Source organism: Rhinolophus sinicus, linkage group LG15 (assembly GCF_036562045.2).
Source record: "Rhinolophus sinicus isolate RSC01 linkage group LG15, ASM3656204v1, whole genome shotgun sequence".
NCBI classification, from domain to species: Eukaryota; Metazoa; Chordata; class Mammalia; order Chiroptera; family Rhinolophidae; genus Rhinolophus; species Rhinolophus sinicus.
This window is the reverse complement of record NC_133764.1, coordinates 16,545,032-16,565,905: the sequence shown is the minus strand read 5'-3', so window position 1 is coordinate 16,565,905 and position 20,874 is coordinate 16,545,032. Positions and strand designations below refer to the sequence as shown.

Genomic DNA, 20,874 nt, shown 5'->3' with positions numbered 1-20,874 from the left:
GTAAACATTACTTAACCTTATATTTGTTTAATGCTTTTTAGGTTTTCCAAAATGTTTTCTGACATAATCATCAATACATTATTATACGTACATTATGTTAACTGATATAACCATCAATAATTTCCCATCTTCATTCCTATAGAATAAAGCGAAAAGTCCTGGTATCTCCTGAGACCCCTCACAACTCTTCCTTTCTAGCTTAATTTGCTACCAATCACACAAACTATGTTTCAACTACACTATTCTCTGAGGAATCCACCTTTGTTCATGTAATTAATTCCTTTTGTCTAGAATGGTCTTCCCTATTAGCCATCTGGTAAATTCCTACTGTTCTTTAGAGAGCTGGTTCCAATACCTTCCCCACAAAACCTTCAGCTCACCGAATTAGTCACTCTCCCCTCTGTGACCACCAAATCCTTTTTAACACATCTCTAACATAGGATTTACTATAATTATTCATGTGTTTCTTTTCCCCAAGAGATTGAGCTCCTTAAGAGTGGAGATTATGTCTTTTTCATCTTTGTATCCCCAGTGCCAAACTCATAGAGGGTACTCAATATTTATGAATTACATAGACTACCAAACTGGGAATTAGAAGATGGAAGTACATGCAAGTCCCATACTAAAATACAAAGTTTACACCTCAGTTTTTACAGCTGCAAAATAAGTAATTTCCAATTCAATTCAACAGTTATTGCAATGATTACACTTCCTAATCAGTTTAACAGATAGGAATACTCTGAGAGTTCTTTAGAAGGATCACAAAAAACGCAAATAATTGGTATTACCTCCTCCATCATGGCATCCTGTGTATCTGTGATTTCTCCTTTGGTTGCTCCACTGTGTACCAGGTTCCGTAGTCGTATACAGAACTCTCTCATCTATGACAGAAAGTTATTCAGCACTCCAATATTTACCCAAATTCAATTGTAAATGAGCCTAACAGACCAACACTAGTTCTATTCTGAAGTATAATTCAGCTAAGACCCAGGGCAAAGTTCATAAAATAAATGTTTTTTCCCAACCAATCCACTTAAACACATAGCTAAAAATACTTTCCATAAAAAAACAAACCAGACTATTCCCAAAGAATACTAGATGAACAGCCCCTGCTCTGTAACAGATGGCACTCTGTGACACTACATGCCCGGGTATGGGGAAAACATCTGATTCCATATGCCTGTGGCCCCTTAGAAAAAGCACTTATGATGACTATGCCATTAAGTCACTCTAATAGAGTTTTATTTAGACTTTTACTGGTTGTCAACTTCTCTGCCAAATCATCATGACCACAGCTATGCCAACCCCCAATATAGTTTTCATTTTTGTTGTTTTCAATTTTGAGAGATGCCTAAGATAAAGGCAAGTCTGAAATCTACTCGTGGTGCTAACAAGGAGCTTGCTCCCATCTGAAATGGAAGCCAGTGCTATACTATTAATCTTTTGGCCTGTAGGTAAGAGCCCGCAGCATTTCCTGGGTGGAAAATAACCCACTTCTAATATTGGGGAAACACATCTACAGTTTATTTTTAAATATAATTTTTTTCCCAGGGATGACAAATCCAATTTTAGCCTCATAGATCAGGGTAGCAGATTCTGGCAACTCCCAGTTCTCAAAAAAGATGTCTGGTTGGCAGAGAAGTATCCCTGTAGGATTTATAATCCTCCTTGGAAAATGGGTTATGTGGAGAAGAGAGAATGATTTATTAAAATAAATCAAGCAATAAAATCACTTCAGAGACTACATCAAATCTTTAGTGTATGAATAAAGTACCCTGATGTGGTTTGGGGAAGCCTATGCACTCAGCATACTCCCTAAGGAAGTCTCATCAATAGTTCTTTGATTTTACCAGTACATGAAGCTGTCCCAACCCTTCTCTTCTAGAACCAAGTGACAGGCACAGTACCCAGTGTGCTTCTGGCCCATAATTAATTGAACGTCGAACTTTCTTTCCTGACTACCAATAAGAAAACATTAAAAATCAATAGAAATAAAAGTGGAATATGTTTAAAAAGGAAAAAAACACCCTAACCTCAATTACTTTTAAAGTGTATAGCTACGTTGCTTTTGAGAGACACTGAGTACGTATCTACAAGAGACACTTGTACATAATCTATGCACTGAAATGCCCAGGAATCCCCTTGGAGAATCAGTTAGGAATTTCAAGGTAACTATACTAAGTTCAATCCCACCCTGCTCCATATGTTGTACCTTGTGATTCAGAATATCATTCATCCTTCTGGATGCTTCTGTTGTATGAGATTCAGGGAAGCACTTCTTAGGAATAACACCATATTTTTCTAAAAGAAAATTTAGTGTTTGATGAGGTAAAAGTATATATACTCCAAAATTCCAGCGTTAGAAACCATGGCAAAAATAGCTATTGCTTTAAAACACAGGCCATATTTTGGTGGTCTAATTCAGAGAACTTAACAATCTTACGCCTCACATTATTAAACAGGTTATTTAATCTGCCCATTTATCCATCTTTCTTAGATTTTATTTTTTATCATACTTTGTGAAGTGCTCAGCATGATCAGGTTTGCCCAAAAGACAACGCTTTACAAGAATGAGGACATTTTCAAATGTGTTTCAATGTGTTTCTTGATTACATCAGTGGACAAGAGATAAGCTTTTTCATAGACAGTTAGTTCTAGTTAATACGACCTTTTCTTCTCCAACTCACCCTTCGCAGTCCTATCTCCTTACCTCTAATTTAAGAAAGGTACTTTATAGGTGAGAGTGTGAACTAAATGTTCTTAAAGCTAACTTTCTGGAAGACCAATTCGACTCTGACGTAACTACCAAAAAACTGGCCTATGCCTAACTAAAGAGTGTTACTAGATAATGCTGAGTTTCATTCCCCTTAAAGAAAGACTCTTACCAATAATATTGACAAGCATATCCCATTGTCCGCCATCATTCACAGGATTCGTAAGCAAATACTGCATCAGCCTACCATCCTCAGGCTCCTTTTTCTGGGCTGTGTCCACGAAAGCATTTAAGAAGAAATAACAGCGCTCAACCTAGAGTAAGAGAAGTTAAATAAAATCAAAGGACAAGAGAGTAATTCCTTTATTTGCACTATCAACAGAGCAGGAGTCTTGTAACTACTGGAGCCCCAACACAGTATGTTGTTTTTTTCTTTTAAATTGAGTATAATTGACATATTAGTTTCAGGTGGGGTGTTTTTTTGGCTTTTATTATTGAGGTATAACTCACATAACATTGTATTAGTTTCAGGTATACATAGTAGGTATTTTTAAACTAGAGTTGGTAATTAAATATCAGTATCTGGCCTCATAAAAACATTTGAAGTTTCTTCTTCTACCTGTGTGTATACATTCTAATAGTTTATCCAAAATAAGGCATTGCTTTATTTTGAAATAAAATCTGATATTTAGAGCCTTCAATCAATAAACATCGAATGGACATTTATATAATATACATTTTAAGGATTTAAAAAATTGAATAAAATTATTTACTGTTTTCAGACAAGTACTACTCAGAGAAGGGGAATTATGTCCTAGAAAGACCAAATAACCTAAGTAAAGATGCTAAAAGGAGAAATTATTGAAAACAAAATAAAAAATTTTAAGTAAGTTAAGAAAGAAACAAGGAAGCAGTAGGGTGAGTCAGCAGACCTATTTCATTGCAAAAGGTGGCCACTGACCAACCAAAAGCAGTTCTGCCTTTGAAAAAAGTCAACTTTGATACTTTGGAAATCAGAATAAATGGTGTCATATCTATAATGGAAGGCAGACTACAACTGGAAAAGCAAGAAATGAAGAGATAGTCCCCACCAAGGTTGATACTAAAACAAAAAGAACCTTTCAAGGTCAGTCTCATACCTTGTCCCAGAAAAAGACGTAAGATTGACTAAACTCAAATTCTTCAATATTTAATTTTTTCATGAATGGAAGTCTCATAACGTTCAGACAAGAAAAGATCCAGCATCGCCCTAAAACAGGAAAGCAAACCAAGAAATTATGATGAGTGTTCACATAGATTACATTGTTCCAACTGTATTTCCCAACAATGAACCCAAGACAAGATCTTGGGCAATTTAACACTAAATCAGAAAGAGCAGAAAGATGAAAAACAACAAAACAAAATAAGAAAAGTAGTAATTACTATTTGCAATATATATGCAAAGGTTTACTATCCTTAACATACAAAAAAATCTTTTTACATATCACATAAAGAATCCATTACAAACCACGGAAGAAAATTACATTAGAAGTACTGCTAGAAAAATATGAGCAGAGATCATGAATAGATAATGGCTGAAAAAGATACAAATGGCAAAAAAAACTCACTTTATAAAGCTCATCATAAGACACCTGTTAAGTGGGGAAACATTTTTTAATTGATAATGCTCAATATTGGCAAGAACCTTAATGGGGAAATACCATTATTAGACACTCTGGATCTAAACAGGTACTAAATATCTGAGGGCAATTTGGCAAAAGCTTTAAAATGTCCCTACCCTTTAATCTGGAATATATTATATGCTTCACTATAAGGCAGCCCTAACCTAGGTCAATCCCCCGTTTCCCAATAAGAATTGTTTTTTTTAAGTTGTTAATCTAACTGGATTATAGAACTATTTAAAGTACAGATGAAACAGTAACTGTCTACCTATAATATTTAGTAATTTAAATACAGAGACAGTTTAAATTGTGTTAATGTAATAAATTGATGTAGAAGCATTGTTTTTTCCATTTTCACACTGATTCATACTCTTCACATGCATTCTGGCACCAGTGTCTTTGCCATGATTTGATCCACTCTTTCAATCAGACCACATCATTTCTTCCATCTAATATGTTTGAGTCTCAGCAATGTTTTGAAACCATGCATGAACACTTTATGCCACACCTCAACCATACAATCACATTATTCATTTGTCCTTGAAGTGGATAATCACAAACACCACATTGTCACCATGTCCTATACTGACTTAAGTGATCTTTACACAGCCTATTTATAATGATATCCAACACTTCCATGAAAGGTCATGTCCTAGGAATATACTGTGTTCAAATGTTTTGCCTTTTCAAAAAACTGATTCATTCAACTGATCTCTATAAGCATCTCAAACTAGCACAGACTGAGGTCATTCCAGAGGAATGTCTGTGCCAAACTGTACTCTACTTCAAAATAAATTAACTGAGAATGGTCATTATGAAAGTCTTTGTAAGGCCTCAAATACAGAATAACTCTCTCTTTTCTGAAGGAAAATTCAGAGGGGAAAAAACTTGACTTTTATTTGGGCATAACTTTTTTTCTGACATGAAAATATGTTTACAATATATTGGTAAGTGAAACAGGTAGGCAGGTTACCCAACAACATGTAAGGTATCCACCCATATTTCATACACACCCACCCACACACACCCACATAGAATAAAGAACTGACAACAAATATGTACTTGCTGGTATTTTGCAAATATTCCTCATTGAACAACAGTCATTTTATAATAAGAAAAAACAATTAAAAATAAGTAACTATAGTGTCTTTTGAAAATCACTAATGACTTAGTATAGCTGATCTCTGCCTTGGATTTATCTGTATGCCACCTCTCTCATATCCACTGTATTACTTCCCATTAGAGGGAATCTGTATGAACTGTTAATGTAAAAAGTACATGAAAATAAATTACATAGCTCATGTGCTATTGTATCTTTTGTAAACCAAAGTGACACTACAGAATATATGAGACCTAATCTCTTCCAAATGAACATTTTCAGGCTTTTCCCTACGAGGTCACTGCAGTTTAAACTATGTGAGTACTACTGTGACATTACTAACTGTACAATTTGTAGCTTGACAGTTCACACCACCCCAAGCACTTTCTACTACGGCAAAACATTATTTACTCTGTTTCCCCGAAAACAAGAACTATCCGGACAATCAGCTCTAATTCATCTTTTGGAGCAAAAATTAATATAAGACCCAGTATTATTATATTATATTATATTATACTATACTATACTATATTATAACCATATTAGACCGGGTCTTATATTATAGTAAAATAAGACCAGGCCTTATATTAATTTTTGCTTATATTAAAAGACGCATTAGAGCTGAATGTCTGGCTAGGTCTTATTTTCAGGGAAACACGGTATTGTTAAGGTCATGATTCTTTCCCTTGAAATCTAAAAAATTAACTTTACTGAGGTATAATTTACATACAACAAAATATATCTATGTTAAATTCTGACTGGCTCTAAGCAAGCACTGATTTGCTTTCTGTCAAAATAAGTAAGTAGAATGGGAGTAGTTTTAAAATGCATAGACTTTGTGAGAATGTCCTCTTTACTCACATTCCTGGATAACCAATCTTTCACTGTAGCTGTTTTTCTGACAGTGTTGCTAGAGAGCAGATAGCAAAACAAGAGCTCTTGACTGGTGCGACATGAGAACTGAGTGTTTTTCTGCATTACAAACTGGTCGACTTGTGGGAACTGAGCCCACTAGCACATCTGCTCAAGTTGCAACCAAGAAGCATAATTAAAAATAACATTTGATGGTATGTTGAGGTGATTGTCTTTTCCATTTCATACATTTGTGTATGGCCTTGGGGAAATCTGGGTGAGTCCTTGAGGGCATGAACATTTTTGCATGGTCCGTTTTGTAGCAAGAACATATTATCTCCAAGGCATGGGGCTGCAATCACATAACTTCAGCACAGAATATACTGAATTACAATCAAACAGATGATCATGGACTTGCCACTTCAGTGCTCAAATCAAATATACCAAAACGAGTCACAAAGTAATGTTCTTGAACCTGCCTTTACCTGTGCCTGTTCTCTAGGAATTTACCACCAGTTCTTTCAATACAAACCTCTGCTCCCCTAAGACCATTCTTAAAATGGGACATTGTCAGGAAGGTCAAGTAAAGTATGCAAAAACTTTTAAGACCTCACCTGAGCTCTTCTGGTTGGTGACTGGCTTGCCTTCCAGAGGCACAACGTGCTGGAACACATGCTGAGTACCCTGTACCGTGGCCCTCTTCAGACTGATATCCAGCAGGTCATGTGTAGTACCGACGTTCTGGGCAAGTACGAACTGAGGGTCAGAATTCAGTTTCTGAATCAGAGCAGCTACCTTATCCGAATTCAGTCCTGTTGGAAGACCAAACGGGGTTGTAACACCAAAAAGATGCTGAAGAGGACTGATCCGGCATTCCCACACCCTGGCTCTTAAACTTCCTAAGCATCCTGAGCTGACCATTGCAGTGGGAAAGCCCTTTTCCGGCGTCCTCCCTCAAGATGCTTTCTCCCCGCCTGCCGCTCCAGGCTGCTCTGAAAGCGCCATCCCCTCTGATCCCAGAACCGGCCCTTCCACGCCGCCCGGCCCCTAGGGCCCAGCTGAGCCCCCATAGAGGGCGCCGGCAAAGCCCCTGCGGGGAAGATCGGAGCCTCACCCGCGTTGTTCATGGCGCACACGCTGCCCAGCGAGGGAACACTAGCTTTCAGGGTCCTCCAGACGAACCGCCGCGTCGCACACCGGCTCAGACTACGCGTCGCGACCTGCCCTCCGCACCCTTAGAGCCGGAAAGAGAAAACCGGGTCGATGTCGGCGGAATGCAGAGGCTGACAGACGGGATCCGGGGAGGGACAAAACTCTCAGCCTCGCGTTGCTGAGTCAGCGCCGGTGAGGCAGGCCCCGCCCCGCGGAGAGCTGACAGCGACCGGCTCGCTGACGTGATTTATCCCCCCCGCGTCGCCGCCCCGGGCGGTTCCTGAGATTGTTCGGGCCCCCGCTCCCTCTTCCTACTGCCCACAGGTCGCCCGGGTGGCGTTGGCGTCCTCAGCCAACTGCGATCCCACTTCCCGCCACCAGGGCGCCCTTGTAACAGTCAGCTCGGAGCGGGTAACCTGAGGGGCTCCACGCTGGGAGAATTGACCCCATAAAGCCTTTTCAGAAGATAGACGGGGGCTCGAGGCGGTAGGGCCGAGCAGAGAGACCTCACACTTAAGCACAGGGCTTAGGGTGGGTTGACTCATCACAAAAAACGTACCCAAAAGCTCTACCTATAGACATCCTTTGCTGACCAATGACTATTTTTCAACGGCAACTTGTTGCTTGGATTCCAGTCAGAACCAAGGCCTGTATGTGCGAGGAAATTGGTACCAAGTTCTTTCCCGCCAATTCAGCGACTACCACAGTTCTACAAATATGCATCCGCTCATTTCAAGAAAACTACCCATTCTAGGCTTCATGGAGTCGGTGAGTGCCTAGCCCAGCATGTACTGTGGGCTTTAACTGAGGGGAATGACAGAGGTCAGTCTTAAGCATCCATGCTGTTTTGCCAGACCTACAAAACCTGCAAATGAGCCCCCCACCACCCGTCAAGATAACAGCAATTTTCCAAAGTTTTGAGATTGTGAAGTCCTTATGCAGCAGTACTTTGGTTTTCCAACGTCTCCGTTAACGAACATTTCAGTTTACGAACGCCATAAATTTTATGGATCTATAGTATCATTAGATAGTAAAATTCATGCTAAATTTGCAGTTTTAGGGGTTGATTTTAAAGGTCTGGAACGCATTACTTTCTATGGGGAAACCGTGCCTCAGTTTTCGAACATTTCAGAACTCGAACGGTCTTCCGGGACGGGTTACGTTCAAAAACCAAGGCATATGTATATGTGTATGTATTTTTTTCATGTTCTAACATCTCAACCCATAGGTGATAAAACAAATACAAATATACCTGCCTTATCTTTGAAAACCTTGACTCTGCTACTCAAAACAGTGAGAGTCTTCTGTGGAACCTAGACTCTAGGTCGTAAATTGAAAGCCATCACTGGTTCTAAGAAACTCTAATATTTGGGAAAATCCACACACAGACACCAATTAGTCATTTGAAAAATTGTTACCAGAGAAGACCCTTCCCGGTGGTGTCCAGATTCTTGGTATCCCAAACAAAGAACTGAGTGGGACACAGAAAGGCAGTGGTGAAAGAGCAGATTATTAGAAGCAAAAGTACACTCCAAAGGAATAGGAGCGGGCCAAGCAACAGAGTGGCTCAAGAGGCGCCAACTGGCGAGGACTTGGAGTTTTTCTTTTCTTTTCTCTAGAATGGGCTACTCCTCGCTAGGTGTGGGACCACTTGATTGGCACCTGTGATTGGCAAGAGGCTATTACCTCATCTTTTTAGACTGTGCATGTTCCTTCCCAGAATTCAGTCTGTTATAATGATGTTAATGAACTTCCAGGCATATGCATGATATTATAATGATGGTATTATATAATGAGGCTAAGGTGAGAAGAAGGTGGTTGTAACCTTTACTGCACAGGTGCGAGTGACCAGTCTAATCTAGTTAAGTAATTTGTGTCTTCTAGTGTCTTCATAGTGGTTAATGGTTATGGTGGTAAGGAAAAATTTGGGCGTAGAGGGGCGGTTTCTGGAAGGTCTCTGGGTGGTTGCTCTCCACAGGCCGTGTCGATCGTGCAGGAATGTCTGGAGACCCCATTCCTATCTTGAAATGCCTGCCTCATTTCCCCTGAGGGGCGTCATCCCCATAAGTCTCTATGGGGAGTTGAAGGACAGGAGGTCTCTTCTTCTGTATCTGCTTCCTGCTGAATGTGGCCGTTGTCCCTACCTATGGGGATTCATGGAACTCTCGCCCTATCTGATCTTAAATGAGAAGAAGGGGTCTCAAGATCCACCTGGAAGACCGCGTTGACTTCCTTGATTGGGGTGTACTGGAAGCCTTGCTGGGACATCATTTGTACCCCAATGGCCCCTAGATGAGGAGAGAAAGATTTTGGTTAATAGATTTAAAAGCGCCGGCCCAAGGACCAGGACTCAAAGCTACTGAAGCAGGGTGAAAGCCCATTTAGCTTCAAAAGGCCTGTGGCCTTTTCCTCTGGTTTTAACTAGTTACTCAGGTGGCGTTGTTTACCCAGGAGCTGGGCCTGGAATGGCCTGGAAAGAATGCTGGGCCACAATGATTACAAGCAACAAGCTTCTGGGTAATTATCTGAAGCAGGGGTTAAAGACATTCTATGATTCAGGCTAAGAACAATATTTAGTCTAAGATTAAGAAATTTGATGAAGACCAGGGACTAGGGAGCTAAGAAACTAGGGAAAAGGAGACTTAAAATTCCTGTAGTGAGGGGGCTCTCCCGTATCAAAATCATAGTCTCGAAGTCCCTAGAGAGACAGACCTAGGTAAAGTTTGGGGATATAACATAGCAACTATCTCCAATTAATCATCCTATTCTGAGATTCTTCTGATGTCTGAAGAAAAGGGACAGACTGAAAATTATGCTGAAAGAAATCATTGGTCCTTTCACAAAATAATATTCAAGCATCCTGACAATTTCATAAAATTTCATACAATACCTACCAGATAGCAGGCACTGGGCAAGCTGCTGATGATAAGGGGACTAACAAAGCTTAATCTTGCCCTTAAGAAACTCACAATGTAGTAGGAAAGACGTGAAATATCTTTCAGACAATCTTTACTAGCATACCAGTAGTGCCGTAGAAATAGTAAGGAGAGAGCTGTTACCTAGGGCCAGAGGTGCCTGAAAAAAGAGGGGACAAGTAAGCATTATCTTAAAGAGTGGGTGGGATTTTACAAGGCAAAAAAAAAAAAAACAAGAAGGGCTTGCAAGGCATCAGCAAAGGCACAGAGGCTTTAAAACACATGACAAAATCATGTTTGTTCAAGAAACTGTGTCATGGTTTGATGTGGTGAAGAGTAAGGAAGGTGTTGAGATCTGGGGCAAGGTGTAGGACTGGAAAGGTTGGTTTGGGTCAGGATATGAAGGGTTTTATATGCAATGCCTGAACACTTGAACTTTATCCTTTGGTTAATTGGAAGCCAAAATAAGTTTTTATTTTTTTTAAAGATTTTTATTAAAATATAGCTAACATACAGTATTATATTAGTTGCAGGTGTACGCTATAGTTATTCAACATTTACATACCTAAAGAAGCCATCACCATGATAAGCAACCATCTGACACCATACTGTGCTATCACAATATTATTGACTATATTCCCTATGCTGTGCATTTCATCCCCATGACTTACTGGTTTCATACCTGGAAACCTGAGCCTCTTATTTCCCTTCACCTTCCCCCCCCTTTTAATTTTTCAATTACGGTTGACATTCAGTATTATTTTACATTAATTTCAGGTGTACAGTGTAGTGGTTAGACATTTATATAATTTAAGAAGAGATCCCCTGACTAGTCTAGTACCCACCTGGCGCCGTACGTAGTTATTACAATAGTTTTATTGAGTATATTCCTTATGCTTTACTTTACATCCCCATGACTATTTTGTAACTACCAATTTATACTTCTTAATGCCTTTACCTTTTTCACTCACCCCCAACTCCCCTCCCATCAAAATATTCTCTGTATTTATGAGTTTGTTCCTGTTTTGCTTTGTCTCTTTATTTTGTTCTTTAGATTCCACATATAAGCGAAATCACATTGCGTCTGTCTTTCTCTGTCTGACATACTTAGCTTAGCAAAATACCCTCCAGGTCCATTCATGCTGCTGCAGATGGCAAGAACCCATTCCCTCCACACCCAAGCAATATTATATTGTATATATGTACTACCTACTCTTTATTCACTCATCCATTGATAGACACCCAGGCTGCCTCCATATCTTGGCCATTGTAAACAATGCTGCAATGAACATATGGATGCACATGTCCCTTTGAAGTTTTGGGTTTCTTTGGGTAAATATCCAGAAATAGGATTATTGGGTCCTTCTTTGCATCTTGTTATAGCCTTTGTTTTAAAGTCTGTTTTGTTTGGTGTAAGTATTGCTACCCAAGATTTTTTGTTTGTTTGTTTCAATTTTCATGAAATACCTTTTCCCCATCTTTTTACTTACAGTCTCTGTGTGTGTGTTTTCAATATGAAGTGAGTCTCTTGTGGGCAGCATATATAAGGGTCTTGTTTTCTTATCTACTCAGCCACTGTATCTTTTGATTAGAGCATTTAATCCATTTACATTGAAAGTAATTGTTGATGGATATAGCCATTTTATTATTCATAGTTGTGATCTTTTTTTTTTTTTTTTTCATCTTAAATAAGTACCTCTAAGATTCCTTGTAATTCTGGTTTGGTGTTGATGAATTTCTTTATCTTTTTCTTGTCTGGAAAGCTCTTTATCTGTCCTTTGATTTTAAATGATAGCTTTTCTGGGTCGAGTAATATTGGTTGTAGGTCCTAGATTTTCATCACTTTCAATATTTCCTGCCAATCCCTTCTGTCTGCAAAGTTTCTGTTGAGAAATAAACTGACGGTCTTATGGGAGCTCCCTTGTAGGTAACTAACTGCTTTTCTCTTGATGCTTTAAGATTCTCTGTCTTTAACCTTTGGCATTTTTATTATAATGTTTCTTGGTGTGGGCCTTTTTGGGTTCATCTTGTTGTGACTGTCCGTGCTTCCTTGGCTTGTATATTTATTTCCTTCTCTAGATTAGGGAAGTTTTCTGTCATTATTTCTTCAAAAAGGTCTTCAATTCCTTGCTCTCTCTCTTCTCCTTCTGGTACCCCTATGATGGGAATGTTGGCATGCTTGATGTTGTTACAGAGGCCCCTTAAACTGTACTCATTTTTTGGGGGGAGGGGATTCTTTTTTTCTTTTTGCTGTTCTGTTGGGTGTTTTCTGTTACCTTATCTTCTAAATCGCTGATTAAGTCCTCTGCTTCATCTAATCTGCTGTTAATTCCCTCTAATGTAGTCTTTGTTTCAGTTATTGTATTCTTTATTTCTGATTGATTTTTTTTGTTTTCTATCTCCATGTTTATGCTTCCTATCTCTTTTTTTAAAATTCTTCCTGAGATCACTGAGCATCCTTATAACCAGTGCTTTTAACTTAGCATCTGGTAGATTCTTGTCTCCATTCTGTTTAGTTCTTTTTCTGGAGCTTTGTTCTGTTCAATTATTAGGGACATGTTTCTTTGTCCATTTTGGCTGCCTCCCTGTGTTTGTTTCTATGCATTAGGTAGGGCTGCTATTTCTCCTGGTTTTAGTAGAGTGGTCTTATGTAGTTGGTGTCCTGTGGGGCCCAGTGGCACAGTCTCCCTGGTCACCAAAGCACAGTGCTCCAGGTATGTGCCTTGTGTGGGTTGTGTGTGCCCTCCTGTTGCAGCCTTGGCTGCTGTTTGCACATCAGTGGGAAGGACTGACCCATGGGCTGAATGATTGTGAGGACTGGTCATGACTACAGTGGAGGAGATGTTGTGCAGGGGCTGACCTTACAGAGCAGGTTTTGCTTTAGCAGGGCTCTGGGTTTATTGTCTTTGGAGGTGGTCTGGTGATGCTGCGGCTCAGTCTGAAGCTGGCCACTGGGTGTGAGGGGACATCTATGAGGGGACTCGCTGCGGGCCAAGTTCAGCTGTAGCCTGTTCCCTGCCTCAGGCCCCCTAGCTTGAGCCACAAAGTCATCTGCAGACAGTTGTTGCCCATGGTGGGCATGGAGGTGCCTCAAGAGGCCAAGCCACAACAGGCTGGCTGCCGCTAGTGCCAGGCTTAGGGCTGCTCAGCCAGAGATATGGGACATGCTGAAGCCACACGCTGCTTGTTTGGTGTTTGTGAACCTTTGAGAGATTTTAGGAGAGTGAAGCATGAGCCTAGACTGGCCATTTATACAGAAAAGCTGCTAGAAACAGCTTGGGTGTGCCAGAAAGTGGTGTGGGGCAGGGTTTCAAGGAATTAGGGTGAATCCAAGGTGTTAGCCAGGTTGATAGAGACTCGGATATGGTGGCTGCCTGCATATGCACTCTGGGAGGGCTTGGGTTTAACAAAGAAACAATGGCTTCTGCCAGCTCCTCCAGCTGGAGGAAAGCTGCTTCTCCAGCTCTTGCCCTGGAGCCAGATGATCCAGTTCCTCCCTGTATGTTTCTGCACTGTTCAAGCTGCTGCCCCAGCTCTAGAGCTTGGAGGAAGTGAGTCTGTCAGCGAGTAAGTCCGTGGGTGGGCCCTTTAAGAGGAGCACCTGGGACTGCAACCACCCTTGTCTCACTCAGCCATAATCGCTGCTGGTTTGCACAGCCAGAAGTTATGGGGATGTCTCTCTCCAGCACTGGAACCCTGGGCTGGGCCCCTTGTGTGAGGGCTGAGACCCCTCACTCCTCTGGGGGGCCTCCACAGCTGAGATATCCCTCCCGATTTATAACGGTCACACGTGTGTGTGGGACCAGTCCATTCCGTGTCTCTGCCCCTCCTACCAGTTTTGAGGTGGCTTCTTCTGTATGTTCTTAGTTATAGGGCTTTGGTTCATCTAGACTTCAGGCGATTCTCAATGATGGTTGTTCTGCAGTGTAATTGTAATTTTGATGTGGTCATGAGAGGAGGTAAGCACAGCGTTTAGCTACTCCACCATCTTGACTGGATTTCCCCCAAAATAGATCTTCAAACAAAGGAGTAAAGTGCTCAGTTCTGTGTAAAGGAAGAAACCCAGTGGCAGTGGGGAGGGTGATGTGGAGGGGAGAGATTCTGGAGATAGGTAAACTAGTTAAGAGGCTATTCCAGTAGTGCCTTTGGGAGATGACACAAGCCTTAAACTGTAGGAAGCCAGACAGACAAGGTTTCTGCCCTCCTGGTGCTTACATTCTAGTGGGGCAGACAGATAAACAAATAAATGCAGCTAATTTCAATAATGGTATAAAGAAAATAAAATAGATACTCTGGAAGTTTTCCGTTGAATGAGGGGCTGGATGGTGGTGTCATCAACCAAGAGAGGGAATACAGAAAAATAGACATATTTGGGCGTATGTGAGTGAGCAGATAATGAATTCAGTTTGTGCCTTGGCAAGTCACAGGACACCCAGGAAAAGAAGTCCAGGAAGCAGATGAAAAGGTGTCTAGAGATTAAGTAGGACACATAGGTCTTGGAACAATGAAAGCAACAAGTTTGTAGAGGGAAAGAGTAAGGCAAAAAAGTGATGAGGACGGAGAATAGCACTTTGGGCCACAACATGCAGTTGTACAAGGTATTCATGGTACAAGGGGACCAGGCTGAGTGGGGTGAATGGGGCCTGAAGTCCAGCCCAAGCGCTGATTGCTAAGCCATGCACCCTGGCCCAATCGGAGTATGAGGTTACCTTTTACTGCTTCTTACAAGGATGGCACATGGGGATAGCATTCGCTTTAGAAGCAGTAACATTTAAAGAATGGGTGAGGGCAAAGGAGCCAGCAGAAAAAGACAGAAAGAGCAGTCACAGAGATAGGAGAAGACCTGGAGAATTATGCCCTGGAATCTCAGGAAGGCAAGGAGAGGATGGGGACTGGGACGGAAAACTTAAGAAAAGTCAGATTGAGTTTGGCAAACTGAGTGAGAGGTGGCGTGAGAAGGGGCAGCTTCAGTGGAAGGGCAGGGTAGGCAGAAGCCACACTGCAGTAAATTGAGAGGGAAGAAAATATGAGGGAAGCTCTTTTGTGAGAAAAGGAAAACTTATGTCTACCTGGAGGAGATGAAAGGCAGAAACCAGGATTGATGAGAGCTGGAATATATGCCAGAGAGTGACAATTGATGGAATAAGAGCCCAGGAAAAGAGGAGGGATGGAATCACTGGAGAAGGTGGAGGAGACCAGTTTTACAGCTTCTGCCACCCTTTTCTTGCCACTGATTACATTGTACCAGAGATTCCTATTATCATTTTGACAGGTCTCCTACTCTGCCCTCATTGTCAGGGTGGCACCCTTCATACCAGTTTTCCACCCAGCAACCCACACCCATGCATTCAGGCCCTATGTTGGCACAGAGAAGCGATACAGAAGAGAACTGGTTCCCCAGTGGGTTCACTCCAAATGATCCACCCAGGGAGACATTTCCCCAGGAATAGAATTCTTATGCTCTACCCCGCTAACTCCATCCAGAAGACATGTTGTTGGGCCCCATGACACCTCATGGAACAAAGCAACCAGAAACAGAATTCTAGTATTAAATCTGCAACGTTAAAAATGAAAATATAAGTCCTGTGAAGTGACGTCACCTGCCATTGCAGATATGCTTCCTGCTTATTGCTTCCATGGGGCTCCCCCCAGTTCAAGCAAACAGGGCCGGTCTCAAGACAAATTCTCCATCCTGTGACCCCGTCCTTTGCTCTTCACCAGTCTTTGACATGTGTTGGCCAACTGCATCTACTTTGGCGGAAAAGACCAGATTTTTATGTTGGATGGAAGCCTGGACTAGAATCTAACACAAATATTCTGCAATTTCATGAAACATTCACATTGAAGTGTTGCCCACATTAGCTCTGAGATTGGCTTTGTTCAGAAAGCCTCATGATATTTCACCAGACCTGATAGTAAATTTCAGGTCATACATTGGTGTCCTACTGGGCCAAATTCAGCATCTAGATACATTGCTTGGCCTGTGTGGTGTTTTAAATTTTTTGAGCCAATTTTTAGAATTGGGAAGCTTTGTATACAAATCTGGGTTGCCGGCTTCTCTTGAAAATATTGTTGTTTCTTCATGATCGTCATTTCTCCATCAAAAGTGAAACAAAACAAAACTGATGGAGGGGGCCCACATAATTTTCTTTATATCTAGCTTGCCGTAATCATTTACATGTATTGTCTGTGGATACTTGAGTGTTTCAACCTCTGATTTAGGGTGATGTGGATAGAACTTGGGAGAATTACCTCTCTCCTTCTGCCCTCACCCCTCCCCTTAACCCCTAACCCCTGCCTCCCTGGGATGAACAGGACCAGCAGAACCGGATCTGACTTCACTAAGGCTTTCAGATACTGGATATTGGGACTTTCTGGGCCCAAAGACGCTTGTATCCCTTCACTATGATTTTCTGGCATATACCTGTCTGAATATAGGTAACTGGCAGCCTCAGGACTTCTCCTACCTTCCCTGCCATTCCTACACTCCATGTGGACCTAACCCAACCCTTGTCTCCCTTTGCTCAGAAAACTTTAGATTTTAAGTGTGTTTCAACATATTCAACATTCATTGTAAATCACGTCTGGACCTTTTTAAAAAAACACTTCCCATCTTCTGGAATAACACTGTTATACCAACAACATTATTTATATCCTCTAGATATGACATTTCTGCCACTCACTGTTCTAGGTGCTAGCAATTCACAGAGCATGCCAGGCAGAGGAAACAGCATATGCAAAGGCCAAGAGGCATAAATAGGCCTGAGTATGATTCAGGAACTGTGAGAAAGTCTGGTCAAGTTTTGCAGGTATTTGAATTATGCAAATTTGAAGTCGTTCCTAATAAACTATTAATAACACTTTACTACATGCACAAAATTTGAAGCAATGTTTAACATGAATTGCATGCTTGCAAAGCTGGTGGTAGCTCAGTGAATTAGAAACTTTATGCTGTTGCCACATGGCGGAGCTATTTTAGCTGGTAAAATAGTATGTTCCCTTCAATAAGTTTACGTTTATCACTAAATAGCCTTGCTAAATGCTATTACTAAGTAGACTTGAATTATGGATTTTTAATTGTGTGTGAAGGTTTCAGGAATGTATCCCTTGCATAAAATTCAACTGCACTAGAATTAGTGTGGCAAGAGTACAGAGCAAATGGTAGGGGAAAGGAAGACATGTAGAAAGTGTGAATTGAGGTTGAAAAGATTGTTTATAGTCAGATTGTGAAGTACTTTGAAGGGCATGCATTCTTTATTCTTGGGGATATTACTATATCCACAAAAGCCCTCCATAGGCAGTGAGAAGAATGGGAGAGAATCTTCTTCAAGTGATATTGCCAATAAAGGCAATAGGTTGGCACTATATTTTCCCCAAATATTTCCCTCTCTCTCTCCCCCTCATTCTCTCTCTCTCTCTCTCTCTCTCTCTCTCTCTCTCATTCATTTATTCAATAGCTTAATGAACACCTACTGTTTGGCAGCAGCTGTGCTAGGCACTTGAAATACAAAAATGAGTATGACATTGGTCCCTGATCTCAAGGAGCTTCAATACAGTAGGGAACACAAAAAAACAAAAATTAATCACTATTTTTTGATTAGTGCAAAAAATATTCAGTGAGCACTTACTATGTGCCAGACACTGTATAGAAATACACAGGAAAGTCAGACAGACAAGGTTCCTGCCCTCCTGGGGCTTACGTTCTAGTGGGGGAGACAGATAACGTACAAATGCAGATAATTTCAATAGTGACATAAAGAAAATGAAACAGCAAGACATGATAGTGACAGGCTAGGGATAGTGATGGTATAAGAAGTCCCTCTGAGGAGGTGACCATTTGGGCTGAGACTGAATGGCAATAAAGATCCAGCCATGTGAGAATCAGGGAGATAGTTGCAAGAAGAGGGGAAAGCAAGTACCAGGGCCTCAGGATAGGAACAAGCAATGCCCACCAAGGGAGTAAAGATCCCAGCTTCTTTACGGCACTGCGATCTGCCACCCACAGTGATAGCACCATTCTTGAACTCATTCCCCTCAGGCTTCCTACTTCAAGTCCAATGGAAAAAAGTCTAGCTTTTTCTCACTTCCTCCAAAAAGGTGAAGATCATGTTTCCCAAAAGCTTTGAGCAAAATTCTCCCAGAATTTTATTGTCTAAAATGAGGTCATGTGCCTTTTCCTAAACGAGTCATTGGTGAGGGGAATGGGATTACCCTTATATCTGTCAAGCCTATCCCGACTGTAGTAGTCAATTTCCCAAACTGCGTTGCTTCTCCCAAGGGTGGGTGGTGGGGGTAGGGTAGGCGTGGGTGAGTGGGGTGGATGTTGGGAGTCAACCATAATGTTCACTGCACCATGGGAAGGAGTTTAGATTTTATTCCAAGCACAATGGTAAGGAGTGAAGGGACATGATCAGATTTTTGTTTTCAAGGATACGTTGAAGATATCTGCAGCACATTTAATAAGAAAAAGTAACATTAAAAAATATAAAGAACTCTTGAATATAAATAGGAAAAGGACAAACAACCCAACAGAAAAATGGGAAGAAGACCTGAACAGGCATTTCACAAGAAAGGAAGCATGTCTGGCAACCAAATAGTAATGATGGAAATGCAAAATACAATTACAGTAAGATGCCACTTTATATAGCTAGATAGGCAAACATTTTACAGGCAAACATTAAAAAGTACTGTTGATAATCCTTATATACTGCTTATGGGTGTATAAATTAATATTACTACTTTGGAAAACATTTGTCAATATTGTGTAAAATTGAAAATGTACATGCTCTATAAACCAGCAACCTTATTCCTGGGTATATAGTCTAAAGCTATGTTGTCCAATATGGTAGCCACTGGCCACTTGTGGCCATTTATATTTAAATTCATTAAAATTAAATAAAATTAAAATTGTCCTTTCTCATTTGTAGTAATCATATTCCAAGTGCTCAATAACTACATGTGGCCATCATGCTGGACAGCATATATATAGAACATTCTCATCATCATGGTAAGTTCTGTTGGAAAGCCCTGCCCTTGAGAAGTTCTTGCGTACGTGCCCTAGGAATCATAGTCAAGACTGTTTATTTTAGCATTGTTGGTGATTGCATAGCTTATCAATAAGAATTTGCATGAATTGTGACATATTCATGTGACAGACTACTAAACAGAATGTGGAAATCAACATGGATGAGTTTCAGAAATACAATGTTGAGTGCACAAAGCAGATTGCAAAGCAAATGATATGCAGCCATTTTTTAAAGTTCAAAAACAAGCAAAATTAAATAATGTATTGTTTAGAGATATAGACGTACGTGGTAAAAGAAATAAAAAAAAACACCAAGGGCACATTAAATATCAAATTCAAGATAGTGTTATCTTTGGCAAAGTGACACAGTCAGCTTCAAAGGTGTTGACAATATTCTATTTCTTAAACACTAGTGGGTACTTGGGTGTTTATTTTATTCATTATACCTAATTTTATACATTATATTTCTGTACATGTGAAATGTTTTTTTCTTAAAAGGATCACTCTAGCTGCAGTGTGAATGATGGACTGAAGACAGACAGGAATATAAGCAGGAGACTTATTAGGAGACTATAACTTGCCCAGCAAAGGGTAAGTGTTCATTTAACCTGGATCAAGAAGGCAGTAGCGGAGATGAAAAGAGGAGGATGAATACGGCGTATGTTTGGAAGGACTAAATCACCTAACCCTAATCATTAGGGTTTAGCCCTGATCATTAGCTCTGGTAGAGTTGTTTTGTTTGTTTTGTTTTTGTTACTTCCAGGCCTTTTTTTCTTTTTTTTTTCCAAGTCAAGTTGTTGTCCTTTCAATCTTAGTTGTGGAGGGTGCCGTTCAGCTTCAAGTTGTTGTCCTTTCAGTCTTAGTTGTGGAGGGCGCAGCTCAGCTCCAGGTCCAGTTGCCGTTTTCTAGTTGCAGGGGGCACAGCCCACCATCCCTTGCGGAGTCGAACCGGCAACCTTGTGGTAGAGAGGACGCATTCCAACCAACTGAGCCATTCGGCAGCTCAGCTCAAGGTGCCACGTGCAGCCTTCCGAGTTAGGAGCATGGAGCTCTAACCGCCTGAGCCACAGGGCCGGTCCTAGCTCTGGTAGAGTTTTGAACAGTGTAACGTGGAACATGGAAGAGGAAAATCAAAGTCAGAGCTTTTAAGGAACGCTTGGAAGAGATGGCCGATATCTGAGTTTGGGACTATTAGGAGTTTGTTCATGCCATTCTGGTTGAAGGTAATGAATGGTTTATGCAAAGATCTTAAGGCAGCAAGTCTCTGGAAACTGAACGCCTTGAGCATAGATCTACTAAAGAGTGAGAGGGCAGGGACCAAACATGAGGGCCACCTGTGCTCACTGAGAGACTGTGACCTCATTCTGAAAGATGCAGGGAAACTGCCTCCATTTTTCTTTCATTTTGCCAGGGAGAAAGGAAGATCGCAGTGGGCAAAAATAAGGCACTGATACAAA

General features: G+C 40.9%; 1 protein-coding gene and 1 long non-coding RNA gene across 3 annotated transcripts in view; one reads left to right on the top strand and one right to left on the bottom strand.

The window, feature by feature from the left end:
• BLMH (bleomycin hydrolase) overlaps positions 1–7,643 on the bottom strand; it is a 43,273-nt gene extending 35,630 nt beyond the window's left edge. For both annotated transcript variants that reach the window (XM_074319575.1, XM_019739540.2), the window contains exons 1-6: positions 7,440–7,643; positions 6,940–7,137; positions 3,853–3,962; positions 2,886–3,027; positions 2,213–2,301; positions 789–881 (exon numbers count right to left, since the gene is read on the bottom strand). In XM_074319575.1, coding sequence (XP_074175676.1) covers positions 789–881; positions 2,213–2,301; positions 2,886–3,027; positions 3,853–3,962; positions 6,940–7,137; positions 7,440–7,452 — 645 coding nt within the window. In that variant the 5' untranslated portion in view covers positions 7,453–7,643. The remainder of the gene's footprint in view (positions 1–788; positions 882–2,212; positions 2,302–2,885; positions 3,028–3,852; positions 3,963–6,939; positions 7,138–7,439) is intronic.
• A 497-nt stretch (positions 7,644–8,140) lies between these two features.
• LOC141568822 (uncharacterized) lies at positions 8,141–20,018 on the top strand. The gene is made up of 3 exons (XR_012492037.1): positions 8,141–8,245; positions 19,320–19,399; positions 19,916–20,018. It is a non-coding gene; the product is annotated as an uncharacterized LOC141568822 (long non-coding RNA).
• Positions 20,019–20,874: the final 856 nt, after the last annotated feature.